This window comes from Vanessa tameamea, chromosome 10 (assembly GCF_037043105.1).
Source record: "Vanessa tameamea isolate UH-Manoa-2023 chromosome 10, ilVanTame1 primary haplotype, whole genome shotgun sequence".
NCBI lineage: Eukaryota > Metazoa > Arthropoda > Insecta > Lepidoptera > Nymphalidae > Vanessa > Vanessa tameamea.
This window is the reverse complement of record NC_087318.1, coordinates 978,140-996,747: the sequence shown is the minus strand read 5'-3', so window position 1 is coordinate 996,747 and position 18,608 is coordinate 978,140. Positions and strand designations below refer to the sequence as shown.

General features: G+C 33.5%; 1 protein-coding gene across 7 annotated transcripts in view; it reads left to right on the top strand.

Annotated features, from left to right (window-relative positions):
* Positions 1–18,608, top strand: part of Msp300 (Muscle-specific protein 300 kDa) — a 180,276-nt gene that overhangs the window by 153,592 nt on the left and 8,076 nt on the right. For all 7 annotated transcript variants that reach the window (XM_026633669.2, XM_026633670.2, XM_026633671.2 and 4 more), the window contains 4 exons: positions 169–369; positions 513–691; positions 923–1,049; positions 18,360–18,584. In XM_026633669.2, the coding sequence (XP_026489454.2) occupies positions 169–369; positions 513–691; positions 923–1,049; positions 18,360–18,584 (732 nt within the window). The remainder of the gene's footprint in view (positions 1–168; positions 370–512; positions 692–922; positions 1,050–18,359; positions 18,585–18,608) is intronic.

Here is an 18,608-nt window from a genome sequence, read left to right as displayed (position 1 = left end):
TCTATATTCATTAAATTTCAATACAGATTTGACATTGTAATTTTTATTTTCATTGTGATTGTAATTTAATATATTAATAATACTTATATTTTAAAAACTATTTGAAAAATAACATTAAATTACGCCTTGACTTCCTTGATTAAGAAGAAATTTTGTTTTATTATTCAGGACACACACGCCGAATTGGAAGCCGCTTGCAACGAGTTGAGCGTTCGTTTGCGCAGTAAAGTACAGCTATGGAGACGATTCGAACGTCAACTAGAACTGGTGCAGGGCGCCGTACGCGAGGCTGACTACATGGTAGAACTGCTCACGGTACAGGGCCAAGTCGACTATGATCGTCTGCTAAAAGCTACTGAGAAACTTGAGGTTCGTTTAGTTATTTTTTTACTTTATTGTAAGCAATCGCTGTAGGGTATCATTCTGCATATCGTAATATTAAAGTAAAAGTATAGTTTTTGGCTCAATTTAATATATGTTAATTATATACATCATTTTCTAATTTATCACAGACACTAAGTGAATCACTGTCACGTCGGAGCGGTGAGCTGGTTGGTTCGCTGCGTGAAGCCGCGGCGCCACTAGAGTCAAGCTGTGAGTCCGGCATCGCCGCCAAGCTCAGGAAAGAGCTGGACGATGCGGCTGCGGCATACGAGCATACCTGTTCAAACCTAACGCAGCTCTGCGACAAGTTAGTATACTGTTATCTACCCGGCTTTGGATTTTTGAAATAAATAATTTAAAATATGATTTAGTAGTTTTTTTTTTGCTATTTAATCTACTTAAGAGAAACTTCTTGAGACGTCGTCGAATAATCCTCCTTGAAGGTCACTGATGAGGAATTTTGAGGCGTTAGTCTCTGATCAACCATGTGACTCGTACGATTATATGAGGAAGATGTTATAGAGCCTTTCTCTTGCAGGTATCACAAGGCGGTGGAGCTGTGGCGACGATACCGCGAGGCGGCGGCGTGCGTGCGCGCCTTCGCCGACCAGCACGAGGGCACGTTGCACGCGCTGCGGCCACACGACGCTCCGGCAGCCGCGCAGGTCAGTACATTGCTGTAGACCTCGCAGGATAACATCATTCATATTTTAGATTATCACGCGATTTTTAATTCTAGCCCAGTTTGTAAGCTACCTTACACGCGCCTTAGTATCGGTGTAAAAGGCGAATGAAAATTGTAGGCATGAGAGGAAATGTAAATATATATCTTTACTAAAATAATAATATGCATATTAAATAGTGTACGCGCCAAGCGCACACAGGAAAGTAGAGAGTTAAAATCAAGGTACGTCAATACATATTTCACATCTAAAAACCTATTTGAATATAATTTAAATAATTCGAATATAGAAAAATATATATACAAATACGCCATCTCTTTACGACTACACTTAAATAATTGAAGTTTGAGTCATTGACATTTTTAGCGTCGGTCCTGTATAAAGTAATCAAATGTCATACGAAAAACGAATGCAAATGAAGCAATCGAGGCGCAAAAAATTACAGACGATGACGCATTATTTACTTCTTAGTTAAATTTTGGTGTTAACGACATTAAACTGGCAGTATATATACTACAACTTTGTTTGTGTTACACACACACACACAAAAAGTAAACGTTTATTAGGCAGCGTTTCGTCTGTATAATTAAATGTTCTTTTCGTCACGTTACTATTTCACTTTTGTTTCTCGGTGAGGCTCTGTGCAAATCCACAGGACAGTACCTCCCTCTTAACAGTACTAAGTATTATTGTGATCCAGTTTTATTTATGAAAGAGACAGTGTAACCAGAGAAATTTCTTTGATTGTGGTCGTAATTCAACCATGGTGCAAAAAATATTAGTGTTTATACTTTCAAATAAATTATAAACACATTTCAATTTCAAAGTATTAACTGGCAGTATTGCCTTTTAAGTTTGTATATATAAATGCATACAATGAGATATATTTCCAAGGCGGACAACCTCGAACTTCCAAATAGGTTTTCTATTATTGTATTCTGATGTCATCTCTGTATGCAAAGCGTTATGTCCAATAATTGGCTTATGCTTCATACATAGTCAGTATAACAACGTTTAACAGTATTTTATTTTTTAATGTCATTGGTAGGAGGACTGGCAAATGGGCCACCTGGTGGTGTGTGGTCACCACTGTCCATACACATTGGTGCTGTAATACCTATTAACCATTGCTTACATCGCCAATGCACCACCAACCGTGGGTACTAAGATGTTATAACCCTCGTGCCTGCTACACTCACACTCACCCTTCAAACTGGAACGCAACAATGCTAAGTATTTTTGTATGGCGGTAGAATATTTTATAAGAGTGTGGTACCCAGACGGGTTTTCACGGAGCCCTACCTTCGTGCCGTATACTTCATCAGCGCAAGGGAAATCGCGGTGTTTATTTTCCACGGCGCTGATAACTGTAGCCAAGTCGTCTTTCCATCTCTAAAACAATCCTCCGCGTCGACGCCCACCCTCCATGTTATATATATTTATATGTAACCGCATCTACATACTTATACAATAACATACTAAAAACTCCTAAACGCTCTTTATTTTCTCGTATAAGTTTCATGTAAATTGGTTTAGTATTTATTCAGTTAAGGAACACAAAGAAGTATCCTCAATTATTTATATATATGGTATTAAACAAGTAGGTATATATGTATGTAACGGTAGGTTCAATCACACGAGTCTCAGTGTAGTTTACACAACCGAGCCGCCTTTATCGTGTTATTAAATGCCATCGGCTTTACCTAACCAGTTGTGTATAAGCATTTATATACTCGACAAAGATAACAATTCAATATCATATAGTCATTGAAGTTCATCCAAACGCACGTATTCAAGTAGGACAGTTGTAGGATTCATAAAAGGACCTTTGAGTTTTAGTATTACAAGATGTGAAGCTACCACCGGATTTAGAACTAGTATATTTGTAGTATAATTGATTAATTAATAATTAAAAAACGTGAAGGTACGACTTGTTCGTATGTTAAATAAGTAATATAATTTAAAACTATCGGTTAAAGTTTAATCAGACATTGACTGCCTCTTTGGTTTAGTGGCTATAAGGTATCGAGGTCCTGAGTTCAATCAGATCAGTCCGATATAAAGTAATTAGATTTTCACAGACAGCCCGAAGTCCAAAAGCTTGAAGTGTTTACACATCCGCGCCTCGGAAAGCACTTAAATCTCTTTTCGGTCTTATCATTATTTCCAAATTATAGGATTATGAGTATTATAGAACTGAGTGTGCATTTCTGTTAACACACACATATGTGCACTATAATAAGTCCTGCCGTGTCCGAAATCGATCAGGATGACATCGTGATAGTATAAAAGATGCAATAATTATACTATAAAATTCCTAGGTATGAGTTCCGCAGCAAAACCTAGTTTATTACTATAGAAAAATTATATAATGTTAGCAATTGTGATAAAATTTGCGAACAATATGTACTGACATAATTCCCTAGTTTAAGGTCGATTCACACTTACGGTACGTGTTTTCACAAGGCGTATTATCGCACAATACCCGAGTTTGATAAAACGAAATACAGTCGTATTGAAACAGTTTCTTTTTTATTACAGTTTTAATTACAATGATATACTTATTATATTTGAGCAATTACGTTCCTTACAATAAAAGATTGCATTGCTATTGCTATATGAAAAACATTATAGTAAAAATATGCATACAAAACAAGGTGGAAACGGTACAAAAAAAAAGTCATTATTATCTCTGTAATTAGAAAAAACATTTCAATTGGCAGGAAATAGTAGTAATATAACTTAAAATTTAATTAAATGTACTACATTTAAAGTAATGAAAATAAAAATTATCTAATAATTTCTGCGAAACAATCACAAGACAAGGAGGACCGCCAGTGTTCGCTGATGTGTATCCAGCTTAAATTTTACTACGTAACCGTTGTTAATCGATTAGAAAGTATTTCAAGATTGCACAGCAAATTAATTCCATCCTAACCTTTTTAAATATTTGCGTATTCATCTATTATTGGTTTTATAATTATTCGAACTCAAATAGTTTTTAATACAGATTAAAATAAAACGAGTACGTCTTTACCCATTGCTGATAAAAAATGGATAAATTCAAATTCAGAATACTAGATAGCGTTTGTCTTATAGAACCCGTTAATGGATATGATCTAAAGATCTATTCATTTACGAAAGCGCGCTCCTCCGAAAAGTTAATTTGTTATCGACGTTCATAAGTATGAGTGAGTGACTCTCGTGCTAAAAATGTATCAGTGCTCCTGAGATGGCTCAGAATAAATACAGCAAAAATTACAAATGATTAATAAGTAATAACTCAGTTACTAATGAATATATTAAACATATCTAATTATAATACTAAGTCAGTCAAAATTATAGGTTAATAATGAACTGATAAAGTTTAGTATAATTGCAAATAGATTAGGTTAAACTTAAAATATATTCACTGCGGATAATTGTTTTCGACGGTGAAGAGTTCGTGGACTATAATTTCACTGATTACCCTTTAACACGATAATTATAACGGAATTATATTTAATACTTTATCATATATTAAACTTGCCCCCCATTGGGACACTTACTAGTACTAACTAGTCAGTGTCCCACTGGTGGGCAAGTCGATTTTCCCATTGAGTTGCTTGACTTCCTAATGCTGGAATATGATGAATATAAATATAAATGACTTGCCCGAATTAGAACCCGTGATCTTCGTTCGTAATTAAAAACATTAACCTTCAATAATACGATACAAGTCATTATCAGCCATGAAAAGCGAAAATTCGTAACAAACAAAATCGCATTTCATTAGTGATAAGAGACTGATAACGTTCCGGTGAGCCAATCGCACGCCAGTAGCTCCGCGGACGTCCACCCGGCAAGACGTCTGACGAACGAGCGAATCAAAACGCGAACAAACGAAAACCTCGAAACAATACTCGAATAAATAAAATTAAAACGAAACATTTGTACAAATAAATTTGAAAAGAAACGTCAAATTTTCCGCGCAATTAAAAAAAAATAAGTCAACTAATCCAAGGTCACAGTGACATCAGCGCAAGTGCAGCCAAGTTTAAACCGTATACATAATTCGGTTTGATTATATTTATTTATGTGTGATGTGAAAATGTTCGTTTACTTCATTCAAGTTACTCTCACGTCGCTCGAGCGCTGATCTTTCTATCGTATTATTTTCCACACTATCACAAACAATAACGCGATTTCTCGTAATTCACATCGACATTTCGATTTTTGTATTTTCATAAATTATTTTCAATACTTAATACGTCAGACATGTTTGTGTGGTGTTTGTCTAATTAGGAAACTTTGAAGTTTGAACCTTTGAAGTTAAACATGCTCATTTAACGAGTTATGTTCATTTTATTTACTCAATTAACGAAGTCCTTCGATAAAGATAATTTATTTCAATGACATTAATTAATTGATTTGGATAAATATTAATAAATTGGTAAGGATCAAAATGGATGACTGGCCTTCACCTAAAATAACTACTGATTCTAGTACACTGGATCGAGTTACTAGAAGGGTGGAAACAGTAGATTGCTGCACTCCGCGACCTTCAGACGTTGCGATCCAGCGTGTGCAGTTCCGAATTTGAAATACGAAATGTTCTTAATTTAAATTATTTCATTGAAATACGTAACCCAATTGGAAATCAGTTTGTTTTTTATACAAGTGGGTAGATGTTGATGTATTTTTTTTTTTGTTTGTTTAGATGAAAGTAGCGTCATTTCTAGCCGTCGTGTAGTTTTGTTGTAAATAGGTTGAATATATTTTGGAATGCAGTGACGTGATTTTGAAAGAAAAATGACATTGATTTAAAGAAAAGATAAGAAATGTCGGATGTGTAACTTGTGATTGATAAAAAATGTCGCTTCAAGAGGTGAGTGCTATAGAAATATTAAATCTTCATACTTTTTCATAAGTAGGTCATCTGATTATTATAATCAATCAAAAATGAGCACGTGACGTAATGCTTTGTTTTCGTTAAATACATAAAAAATAGACTAATGAAGCTTAATATATCTATATATTTTTTTAAATAAATAAATATGTATTAAATACAATTTAATAAACCCGTTTTTTGGAAAACAATCAAAATTGTTTCTTCTAAAGTTTATTTGACGGATTCAAAAAGGTTTTTATTTATATTTGTTACAATATTTACAATTATTTTGTAGAATATGATGATCTTTTTAAAAATATTTTGATACATACTTAACTCCTCATAAACGTTTTATATATATATTATAAATAAAGTAAAACGTATAATCCTATACCGTCATGTACCATGTACCATATAATTAGTTAAAAATAAAAAAATCCCAAAAACACTTTAAAATATATATAATAAGGATAATTAGAAATACGTAGTTACTATTTGGTGGTAGAATTGTTGATACGATGCTACCTGCAGAAAATCAAAACATAGTTAGTTGAAATATTTATATAATTGATTACTATCATAATGTATGTATGTCGAATGTTATAATTGATTTATGACATATAAACAAAAGGACTAGTTATATGAACAGTTATGTACTATTATTATATAATCTATTTCAGCGGTTTTCCTACACGGAATTGATTTAAATAACACAAATCCAATGACATCACCCACGTTAATAGCACCGATTGTAATTGGTATAAACACATTTAAATTTATATTAAACCTTTATATACAAGACCTAGGCACTTATTTTATCTGCGTAGTTACATTGTATTTTCCACTAATTAATTATAAACGTATTTTAAAATTAATTACTGAATAAAATGAACTAAATTTAATACAACAATAGGATTTTAAAAAATGTAAAAGATGTCGGAGATGATTCAGAAAGGTTTGTGTGATAAAATTAAGGTTAACTCGGTGGTAGGACTTTAAGCAATTTCTGTGTAGGTAACGCCAACTCGTAACTTATTATGCCGCATAACAGCACTATTTTGTATTGCTGTGTTCCAGTTACATGACATCATTAGTTCCCAAATGTGGTGGAGGAATCATTAATATAATACAGAGCCAATGTCTTTGGGCGGTGGTGAGCTTTTGCCATATGATGCCACATTTGCTAGTGGGGTACTGGCAAATGTGGTAACAATATATAAATAACAAAGTACAATTCCAAAGATTATCATCATTAACAGCCTGTAAATTTGCCACTGCTGGGCTAAGGCCTCCTATCCCTTTGAGGAGAAGGTTTTTGGAGCATATTCCACTACGCTGCTCCAATGCGGGTTGGTGGAATACACATGTGGCAGAATTTCGTTGAAATTAGACACATGCAGGTTTCTTCACGATGTTTCCCTTCACCGACGAGCACGAGATGAATTATAAACACAAATTAGGCATATGAAAATTCAGTGGTGCTTGCCTGGGTTTGAACCTGAATCATCGATTAAGATGCACGCGTTCTAACCACTGGGTCAGCTCGGATCTCGAAGATTATCATCGCACACTGGGAATCAAAATTAATTGCCAGTATCACTCGATGATGTGAGGATTCACTGATTTAATTATATATCAAAATCTGTTTAGGCCATTTCAAATTTATTGTATAAACAAACTCACGTGCATACATGAATCCTAAAAATATTACACTCCCTTTTAGAGCAGTCTTGTAAAAAACAACCTTTCATTTATAAAACGAATGAAATTTAGTACAGAATATTGTCACCGGCACCAAAAATATGTACCCAATTTAAGCTACACCGTTTGAGTGGAACTGGTTTTACATTTACGACCATGCCATTACTAAAGTGACGTTAAATAAAATCCTTAAAATTGAAATCATGTGAACGTTTAGAGCGTTAGTTCTTCTCATGAGGAAATGTCCATAAGTAAAAAAGTAGTCTCTTATTCCATTTCGTCTTCGCGTTTGGACTATGAAATTAACTGCATATCACGATATTGAAATGTCAGTGATATGCGTCATTCTCTATTGTAATTATAATATTTAAAGGATAAACTTTATTCAAAAGAAATTAATCATACCTTACATCGAAAATGCACCACTAACTGTGGGAATTAAGATGTTATGGGCCTTTTGCTAAAAGCAACTGGGTCACCTTTAAACCGGAGCAACAATATTGCTGTTTTGTGATTACTTATATTATGAGTGGTACCCAGAATTGCGCAAAGCCCTACTAACAAGTAAATACTGTTTCATCTATGACGTAAACTTTAATATTATCGTTATGGTTAGATTTTACAACACACGTTTAGTTAAAGACAACTTAAACAGAATTCGTAGGCTCGCTATTAACACCCGTTAACTTTCCAAGGACCTCACTCTTAGCGATCGTGGCTTTAGAAGGAAAACCATTTAGAAATGGCATTTAAAATAATTAAAAAAAAATCACTGTAAATTCGTTCATCATTATAACTAAATTATTATTATTATTATATAAAACTAGGTTCCGTGTTAGGTGTCCTCTATCCTTTCGTAACCCTGACACACTTTCATAATTATCCGAAGATTAGTTAAAACGCATTTGTAATATTAGTTAGACTTCTAATTTTACGCGATTACCGAGTAATGCTTGATATATTTTCGGTAATACATTACTGAACTATAGAGTAGAGATCACTTTGTTGATACGGGAACTTGATAAAAATAACTCCATCCTTATTTTACACCAAGATCCTGTTCAAGAAGGGAAATACAGTTTGAATTGAAATTATACCGAACTGCGATAGACCATTTTAATTGTGTGTTGATAAGATCAAATACAATTCTATTTAACAAATTGCAATGGTGAGTGAGGTCAAGCACCTCTTTTTTTCAAACAATTGAATATTCCAAATCGGACGCCTTCAGAAAAACATATTGAAAATTTTCATCGTCAAATCATTTAAAATCCGTATTCACTCGCAAACGGTGCTAGGGACGTCATTGTTTAATCAAATAAAACATCCGCTATAATAATATTCGTTAAGATGATAAATATTAAATCGTTTTTTTATGGTACAGGATTTCGAAGTAAAATTTTGTTTAATTGTACACGTAAGATTTAGCTTAGAAATAAAATATAATTAAATGAATTAATATTACTTTTAAGACTCGTTGCGTTTGCGGTTTTTGATAAAAGTTCAAATGTTATTTCGTTCCTCGCTGTATAAATTTACGCGTTTGTATTAATTCAGCGTTCGAATCGCCTCGTCCGTTGGCTGTAGACGATAATGATTCAATGAACTCGAATGCTATCTGACTCACATTCGCTATTAAGGCGCTTAACCCTTAAAACAAACGCTTTTTTCGCAAACTATGTATACTCGACATTACGCTTTATTATAGGGTTATTGAGATATAAATTAAGTATAATTCATGTCGCTATGTAGTTTAGGATGAGTATTTACAAAACAATGTTACCTAAAATATTGTATTATAAGCCGTGGAAGATGAAAGTGTCAAATTTCTATAGAAATTATTGAAATTAGTTTCATCTTCGTTGAAGTTCTTTTATAAATGCTGTCTATATAATATTTAAAAGCCAATAGTAGCCTATTGTACAACATACAATAAAATAAAAAAAAAATGTTAATACATATATAAAACCTACTTTAAAACCTTCAAATCTACGTACCACATATTATTAATTTACATTTCTAACCTATATTATAAAGTAACTCTATGTCTACGTCTATTATGTTTTAACGGGAAAACCATTTAACCGAATTTGATGAAAGAACATAAGCTACTTTTTATACCTAAAACCTACGACCACCACTCCCCCTGCCCTTTCTAAAACGAGGACGAAGCCACGGGCGAAAATAATTAATATATATATTAATTATATATATTATATATGTATAATATATATATATGTATAATATATATATATATTATAAATATAGTATAAACTCACTATATTTTAACATAGATGAAAAAATATTGTTTTTCCAAAAAATCCCCTAATCTGTCTAATTGTTCTTAAGTCTATCCACTGTCTAATAGCGGCGCGAATGGCGCGCCCTTGCGGATACTAAAGTAAATACGAACTTCTGCAATCAATAGCGTTGGGTGTGGTGATACCGCTGATTACATTTGTTTCACTGGAAACACGGCCTTAACTCACCACTTACTAAATTAAACATTAAAACCGAAAACGCGAAAATAGTGTTCTCTCTTGCAGTTACGCCGTTTGTAACTTGAAACATTATCTCTATATTGTTGGAACATATAGTATATTATATATTTAGGAAATTGACTTTCCTCCTCAATTGTAATATCAAATGATAATGTGTGTGTTTGTAAAATATACTATTTTGATTCGACGTGGATTTTATTGTTATTTATATGTGTTCGAAAGTGAAGAATATAATATTGTATTAATCATATATACATATATATTAGATTTTCAAATGACTTATGTGCATTCGAATTTAAATTATGTTGAAATTCTAACGGAAGCCATTGTGTAAACTCATTTAATTAACACGAAGAAAACTTATTTATTTTGTTTGTCATTTTTTACTTGATGATAGGGTTTTGTGCAAGCCCGTCTGGGTACCACCTACTCATCATATATTCTACCGCCAATCAGCAATACTTAGTGTTGTTGTATGCCGGTTTGAAGGTTGTATGTCAGTGTCACAAGGGACACATCTTAGCTCCCAAGGCTGGTAGCGCAATGGTTATGTAAGGAATGTTTATTTACAGGCCTAATGACTATGGGCGGTGGTGACTACTTTCCATCAGGTGGCACATATGCCAGTCCGCCTATCTAATTCACTTTCACGATTGAATAAATTACAGAATCCTACAAGCATAATTTTATATCCATCAATACTTATTAAATAGCGCGGAGACTCCAATAAGTTGAACATAAGCCCAGCCATGGGATATTTGCCGGCTAACCCCTAGCCTCCTAGGCGCCTAGCCTGTAGCGAGTATTATGCATCGAGTTCCCCTATTTGTATTAAATCCTTGATTGATTTCAACTGCATTCCTCGATTACAGACATGCGATATTAGTTACTGTAAATTGATATACGTCGTACAAATGCGCGGAGAGTAAATGATATTATTTATAACGATACTATAAAGGGTTTACTTAAGCGTAATTTATATTAGCAACTATATGAAACCACTCCTGCGCTGCCTATTCTCATTATGTTATAACAGTTTCCGCCCGCGACTTTAACGTGTTTTAGAGGGGGGGGGGGGGTGTTTATTGGTTCCCTCTGGAAATGTGTATGTCAAATTTTATAATCAATTGAGTAATTGAGTCGTAAAAGCGTAACAAACAAACAGACAAACTCACTTTTTCATTTATAATATAACTAGTTGTCGCCAGGTTGTCTTTCTTCTTCAAGCTTTTTTCATGCCAAATTTTATCAAATTCGGCTTAGAGGTTTGCCCGTGAAAAAGCAACAGACAGACATTTATGTTATTAATATTTAGTATAGATATAGTTATTACTAGCTGTGTCCGCGACTTCATGTGCGTTTGAATTTAACAAAAAAGTTTTTGTTGTAGCCTAAGTTAGTCCTTATTACATCAGCTTTCTGCCAGTCAAAGTCTCGTCCAACTCGGTCTAGCCGTTCCAGCGATTAGCCATATAATACTCAAAAAAATAATATAGTCAAATAGATTTGGTATATGTACCGTGTATACATACATATGCATTTAGTGCGGTTATTTTAATATTACATACGGACACTCCAATTTTATTATACGTATAGAACATAAGTGTTAAATTTATTTATTTGTATTTTATTTAATTTTAGTTATATTTTATTTTATTGCAGTTGCCTTTTCTAGGATAGACAGATACGTTGTTATAATATTTTCGAGTCATCAGTTGTATCTAGGTCAGTTCGATTCGTACTTCATTAGATAAACAATTTATATGATTGCGTTTCTTGAACCGAAACATCCGCATGTGGTAAGCATTTATCAACAACGCGCTTGTGCTAATGAGTTCGATTCTCTGTTTGTGTAAGCTATCAACAGTTTATATTGCATCGTTTTATTTTCGATCAAATTAGTCCAAAACAAACATATTTAATTAATAGTGTTGAAATTCATTATACAAATATTATCTTCTTAATAATACTTTTTATCGGTGGCGGTCTTTGTCTGGAAAACAAGTATGTACTCACCATTTATTCTACTGAATAACTACATCCTGTATTGTTGTGTGGTTTGAATGATAAGTGAGCCGTGGCCAAAATTCTACTAACAAATCGAAACTACAAACGCAACGATTTAGTTGCGGTTCGGTCAAATTTGGATCGCAATATCGGGATCGTAGCGTAACCGATATAAATAACAGGTAAATTTTTGTGAGGAATAGTCGGAGTATGATCGGAATACAATCGACATCGTATCATTACAAGGAATTATGATTACGTGTTTTAGAATTGGCCCCTGTGTTTAATATATGTATATATATATACAAGCACAAAGGTCACACGGTGGAACGAAATACCACTCACTGATTAATCACGAAATCTCGGAAATTTGGCAGGTAGGTTCCTTATAGGGTTTTACGAAACTCAGCCCCTAATTGTGTAAATTGGAGGTCTGAAGTTAGTGTTTTATAAATTTTGCGTGATTAAAGCCGCAGGTCCAGCTAGTGATTTATATTGTACTCTTAAATGTTTCGTGTTTCTTACAAATACTATAAAAATCGAACGAACGAATGAACAAAAAAATTTGGAAATCGATTCTTTCGTGGCATATTACTCACCACTTTTAATTATATTCATAAAAAAGTTATCGCTAAAATTTAATTTACGCAGAACGTAACAGAAACGCGAGTGCAGCCGTTACTCGTGTTACTGTTAAAGTTTAAAACATAATAAATTTTATATTCGAAATAATTTATGTTTTCATTAACTTAATTTTTTAGTATGTGGATCATTTTTATCCACTTTATTTAGGCCAATGGTAGAAAAACTACTTAGATAACTATACTAGACTAAACATTATTTGTTAAAAAATATTTACAAAATAAATGCCTAAGCTTTGAAGGTTTTTTTATAAAAAGAATGTAGTTAGTTTATTCTTAAATATCTGCAGGCAAATATTTCATTTTAAATTTAACTTTATACTTATACAGTGTATCGATATTCGTGATACTTTAGATAGCGTTCGTCGGATAAGCACTCGTCTGAGAATTTCCCTTCTCAGTAGCTCCTGATCTGTCTTATGACTTATACATACACAATAAATAATCCCACTTAATGACTAAACTAAACTGTTTTAAAAACACCGAATTATAATTATTATTTAATAAAATTTATTTTATGTAGTAGGTATATCTTAAAAAACCGATAGTGACAGCTTTTACATTTGTGCTACACGTGGCTCTTTAAGAACCTAAGTTCAAGTTCAAATCCGAGCTAATCGCATTAGGCTGTGTCATTATTGGGGCTTCAAATAAATTTTGACTTCGTATTGTAACCGAAAACCGATATGACGTTTTAACGGTCAGCAATGTTCTTTACCCTAAGAGCGCCGCGTTGGTCTAGTAGATATAAGGCCGCAAATCCTGATACCCTACATTCAAAGCCCTGAGTTTGAATCCAGGGTATCCGGATTTGTTTCTCAATGACAGCCCGGAATCTGGGAGTTGGACGTGTTTAAACTCCCTTGCCTCGAAAAAATATTATTATTCTTTTATGGACTTTTTACGGTCGTCTCGGTTTTGTCGTACCTACCATCGGATGATGAGAGTAAGGGATTAGAGAGCGTATCTGTGTTTACGCACACAATCGTGCGTATACCCCACCGAGTTGGCTAGTGGCTCCTCTCTTGAGATCGGCTACCGTGGCCGTAATCGGTTACTCTTAACCGTCATCATTATCACATCATCATCAAATAGAGATGTTTCTTATAGTGATCGTCTTTAAATGATTTTATGTTTATAATAGAGTAACTACAGAGTGACTCTCTCAATTTATACAAAAATGTGAAATCGTTTTTTGTTCTAATGGGATAAGGGCAGGAGGATGATGATGCCTAACTGAAACTAAAAACCAATAAACATTATAAAACTTATACGTGGAGTGTGTCGCGTGTTTATTAATGTTTTAGTGTGTTTATGTGATTTTCATGTTCTTCTGTTATAAAAGAAAAACATATTCGTTACTAATTGCCTGCGGCTTCGTCCGAATTATTGCGGTCGTAGGTTTTAGGTATAATAAGTAACCTAAGTCCTTCATTGGGGTTCAAGTTTGCTTCATACCGAATTTCTTCACGTAAGATTCTGTGGTTTAGCCGTATAAGCGTTACATACAGACAAGATTTACTTTCGAATTTTTAATATTATTAATAGATAGGCTGTTGATGTTATCGTAGACGAAGCCACGGGTTTTGTGTATTTAATATAAAAATAGTACATCAGTACGCAACAAAATGTGTGTATGTTAAAATAAACAAATACCTATTATGAAATAAAATAAACACGATACAGAATGTTATATTTTCGGTTCGTCCGAAGATACGATAGACGTCAGAATTTTTCTAGCTAGCTTCATTAAAATCCATTACGCAACGTTATCTGAAAGCTGGCAATAGATTGCAAAGAACGTTTCAGAATTTTATTATTATGTTCCGTGAAGTATTTAATGTATTTTTAAATTTGGAACATTTTCGGAATATAGAACATGACGTACCAATATTATAAATATTGGACAACATCACATACATTATGCGAAAGGAACTCTCCTCTGATGTCTCTGAAGCGATTTAGATGAAATTTATTATGGAGATAGTTTGAGTCCCGGAGAAGGGCAAAAGCTATTTTTTTTCAAGGGGGTAAATGGTGCATGGCGGTTTGGAAGAGTGCTAAGGAAGAGTTTTATAAATTTCAAGCCACAGGTTCAGTTAGTAAAGACATATCAAAAATTAAAATAAACCTTGCAAATATCGTAATAAAGATTGATAATTTTAATTATTATTTCAATAATATATATATGTAACTATTAAAATTAATGTATAGTCTTGTATGCGTTCCTATATCATTAAACCGCTAAAGTTTTATTCATAGTTTTTGTTGGAAGTTGCGTGACATGTGTTGCCCTATTATATATATTATATTAATGTATTAATTGGGGCGTATTGTTATCGCCGTCACTGCCAAATATTAATGCCAAATGTAACAGTAATTTCTGGCAGACTCTCTTAGTACCTACTCCTTCAAGAACAATGAGACAAATCATGATTATATTAAGAAATATGTATGCCAAAGGTTATCCCCTGTCTCAGTGTTGTTTTAAAACAATACGGGTTTTAACTGTTTATATTATTATTGACGTATTTCACGATTCAATACAATCTTTATAATTCTTAAGATTCTAATAAAGTTTTTCTGATTTTTCTTTATGAAGTAAATAAGTTTTATTCATGATAAAACTTTGTGCAAGTCAGTCAGGATACATACTAACCGAACATTGGACAATGGACAAATTACTTTACCACCAACCAGCCATACTTTGTAGTGATATGATGGCTCAATGAGCTAATGCTTATAAGAACGCAAGAATCAAGACATTCTGTTCCAAGTTTGACAACGCATTGACAGTGTAAGGAATGATTAACTTTACAGTGGCAATGCCTGAGTAAACAGTTATCATTGCGGGACGTTTGCCGATCGTCATCCTGTTTGATGTTGAAGAAATAAGATTGTCCAGTGATTGACATTTGAATGATAAATGACGCAGGTTAAAACCGTATGCTTCATTTGTGTATCGTGATTAGTTATATACTTCGTCTCGTGATCTGTGAAGGTTTCATGTGCACTGCATGTGTTGTTTGAAATTCTGTCTCATGTGTACATCAAGCCGAATTGGAGTAGTGTGGTGGTTTCGTCCAGTTATCGGATATTTAATAGTTTATTTCTTTGATTAAATAAAATTTTATTATTATATTTGACTATAATCAGACTTCGAATATAACTTCGAGAAAATGAATTACAAATCTAATTTAATCCCGTAATTTTTCATATTTAGTAATGATTTTTTTATTCGTATTTAATTGGACTAAACGGGAAGTATACGCACCCAAACTAAAAATAATTTACAAATCACGTATCAAGTACCTCCTCCTTATTTTAAAGTCGATTAAATACACGATTAGTATAAAATTCAGGAAATCTTCTTGCTGTTTGACTTAAACTCATCACTAAAAATATCTGCAATGAATTACTTGATGTGTAATTTGATACTAGCCAGTAACATTCAGGCTTCAAAGATGTATTCATATTTAAATCTTAATTGTAACAGCTATATCTTTGAATATAATTTATTTATAACTCGTAAACGTCAGTTCTCATATCGCTAATAGCTAAAGTTTAAAATTTATATCGTACTTTGATTGAAACATTAAAAGAAACATTTCTGATACAAACATATTTATCAGCATTTTAAAACTAAATATTAATGGCTTATAAGCAATATGGCAAGTGAGTTACTGTAACAGACTCATTTTAGCATATGTATGTATGTCATAACTAGCAGCTCGTCCCGACGTCGCTCGGCTATATTAATTTTCCCCCTTTTTGGCAACATTTTTAATTGAGCTTTTGCTCCTATTAGCCGTAGCGTGATATATAGCCTATAGACTTTCTCGATAAATATTTTTTCCAGTCGTTCCTAAAGTTAGCGCGTTCAGACAAACTCTTTAACTATATAACATTAGAATATATACATATGTATAATTAATCTACATATATGTATAACGGATGTTAGTACGGGTTCAGTTTGCGTTTCTATTCGGAAACGCGTCTGTTCCTATATTTATTTCATTGTTTTTCCTGTACGCGTCGTATTCCAGTTATTTTTGATACTCGCATTCGCGCTTTAAATATTTAGGGGAGATGACGATCGTTCGATTTATTTAAACTGTGTAGATTTTCACGTGCAACTTTATGGTAGTCTAGTCCTTATATACATTTGAAAATGCAAATAAACCGAGAAGGTGATTTTTGGATATGTTGTACAATCGCTTAATGTGTTTCTTTGTATATAATGACTGGTCTATACCAATGTTTGTCTTATTTAGGTAGCCTCTAGAAAAATCAAATAAGCCATGGTATTTGATGTTAACTTATCACTTAAAATATAATCATTAATAATAAACAAAGATATTACAAATTTCCTGTGTATTAGGTGATAAGTTCTGCTAATATTATTGTTTAAATTATTTTTAATGATATATCCAACCGGAATCGATAAGGTACGTAACAGACCCTTGAACTGAAATAATCTTTGATAAGATATTCGTGTTAAACCAGTTTTAACGAACAAATCGTTTATACTAATATTAATAAACATAAGTTTATAAATTATGAAGACACACGTTTTACGAGTTAGTCTCAGATTATTTTTAAATTCATGTATTGTGTAATATATTCGAACCGCGCTTTTCATAGTATTTCTCCGCTATGTATGTCAATGTTAAAATTGTAATGACAGCACGAGCAATAGAATTATCTTTGATCTTATTCTTGTCAGCATAGACTATGTAGTTTATTTTTTTATAATCTTTTTAATATTTGATGTGAAACATCTCTTGGCGCGCCTTTCGGTTTTGACCGAGTCGTATGCCGTGGCGGCAAATGGGATGACACTATTTTATGCGGTCATGCCCTCCGCACTCCACTCCCTATATAGCTGGAGAGCTAGTGAGCCTTCCTGTCGGGCTAGAAATTTATACACTTATGATTTATAGCATGCTAAGGGCAATAACCATGACCTGGAAAATCGTTTTACAATTACATCCTATTAAATTTTTAAGCTTACAGAAACAAGTTTTTATACTCTCTGTATTTTACAATTTATGAAAAAATAAAGGAGCTGATGACGTGCTGGGCTGACGCCTGCCAGGTCATGGCTATTGGGCTAAGCATGCTATAAATCATAAGTTTACAAATTTCTAACCTTACAGGAAGACCGCTAATCGGAGGGTTCATTAGCTCTTGGACTAATACACGTATACTTTGTTATAACAATAAAAATATTTATCAATCATTTATTTATTTATTGGTTTTTATAATTATTTCAATATCCATCAATTTAAATGTTTCAATTCTGCCGGCCGTTCCGCAACAGTCAATTTTGTTTTTATCAAAGGCAAATGAGCGTATTCCCCTCATCATTACTTAGCCTTACTCATCGTTCTGATTTATCTTTATTATTACTCTCATGAAGGAGCCCACATGGCCCAGTGCTTAGAACTCGTGACTCTCAATCGAAGATTGAGGTTTTGAATCCGGGAAAGCTCTGTGTTTTCACGTGCTTAATTTGCGTATATAGTTCATTATGTACTCAGCAGTGAAGAAACTTATTCTATTTCAACAGGCATGTCTAGAACAAGAGGCAAGAGTAGCAGAACTCAGGTCCCTAGCCGCACGAGTCGCAGCAGAAACCGGCTCCAGAGCATTACAGGCCGATGCGGACGCACTAGCCAGGAGACTGCAGCTTGTCGCTGGCGCTGTTCAAGCGCTGGCAGATCTTGGTGAAGCTAGACAGCTGGCAAGATCTAAAGCACAACATGCCAAGGAGATGTTCTGTGATATGAGACAGGTTAGTCACATAACAAAAACATAA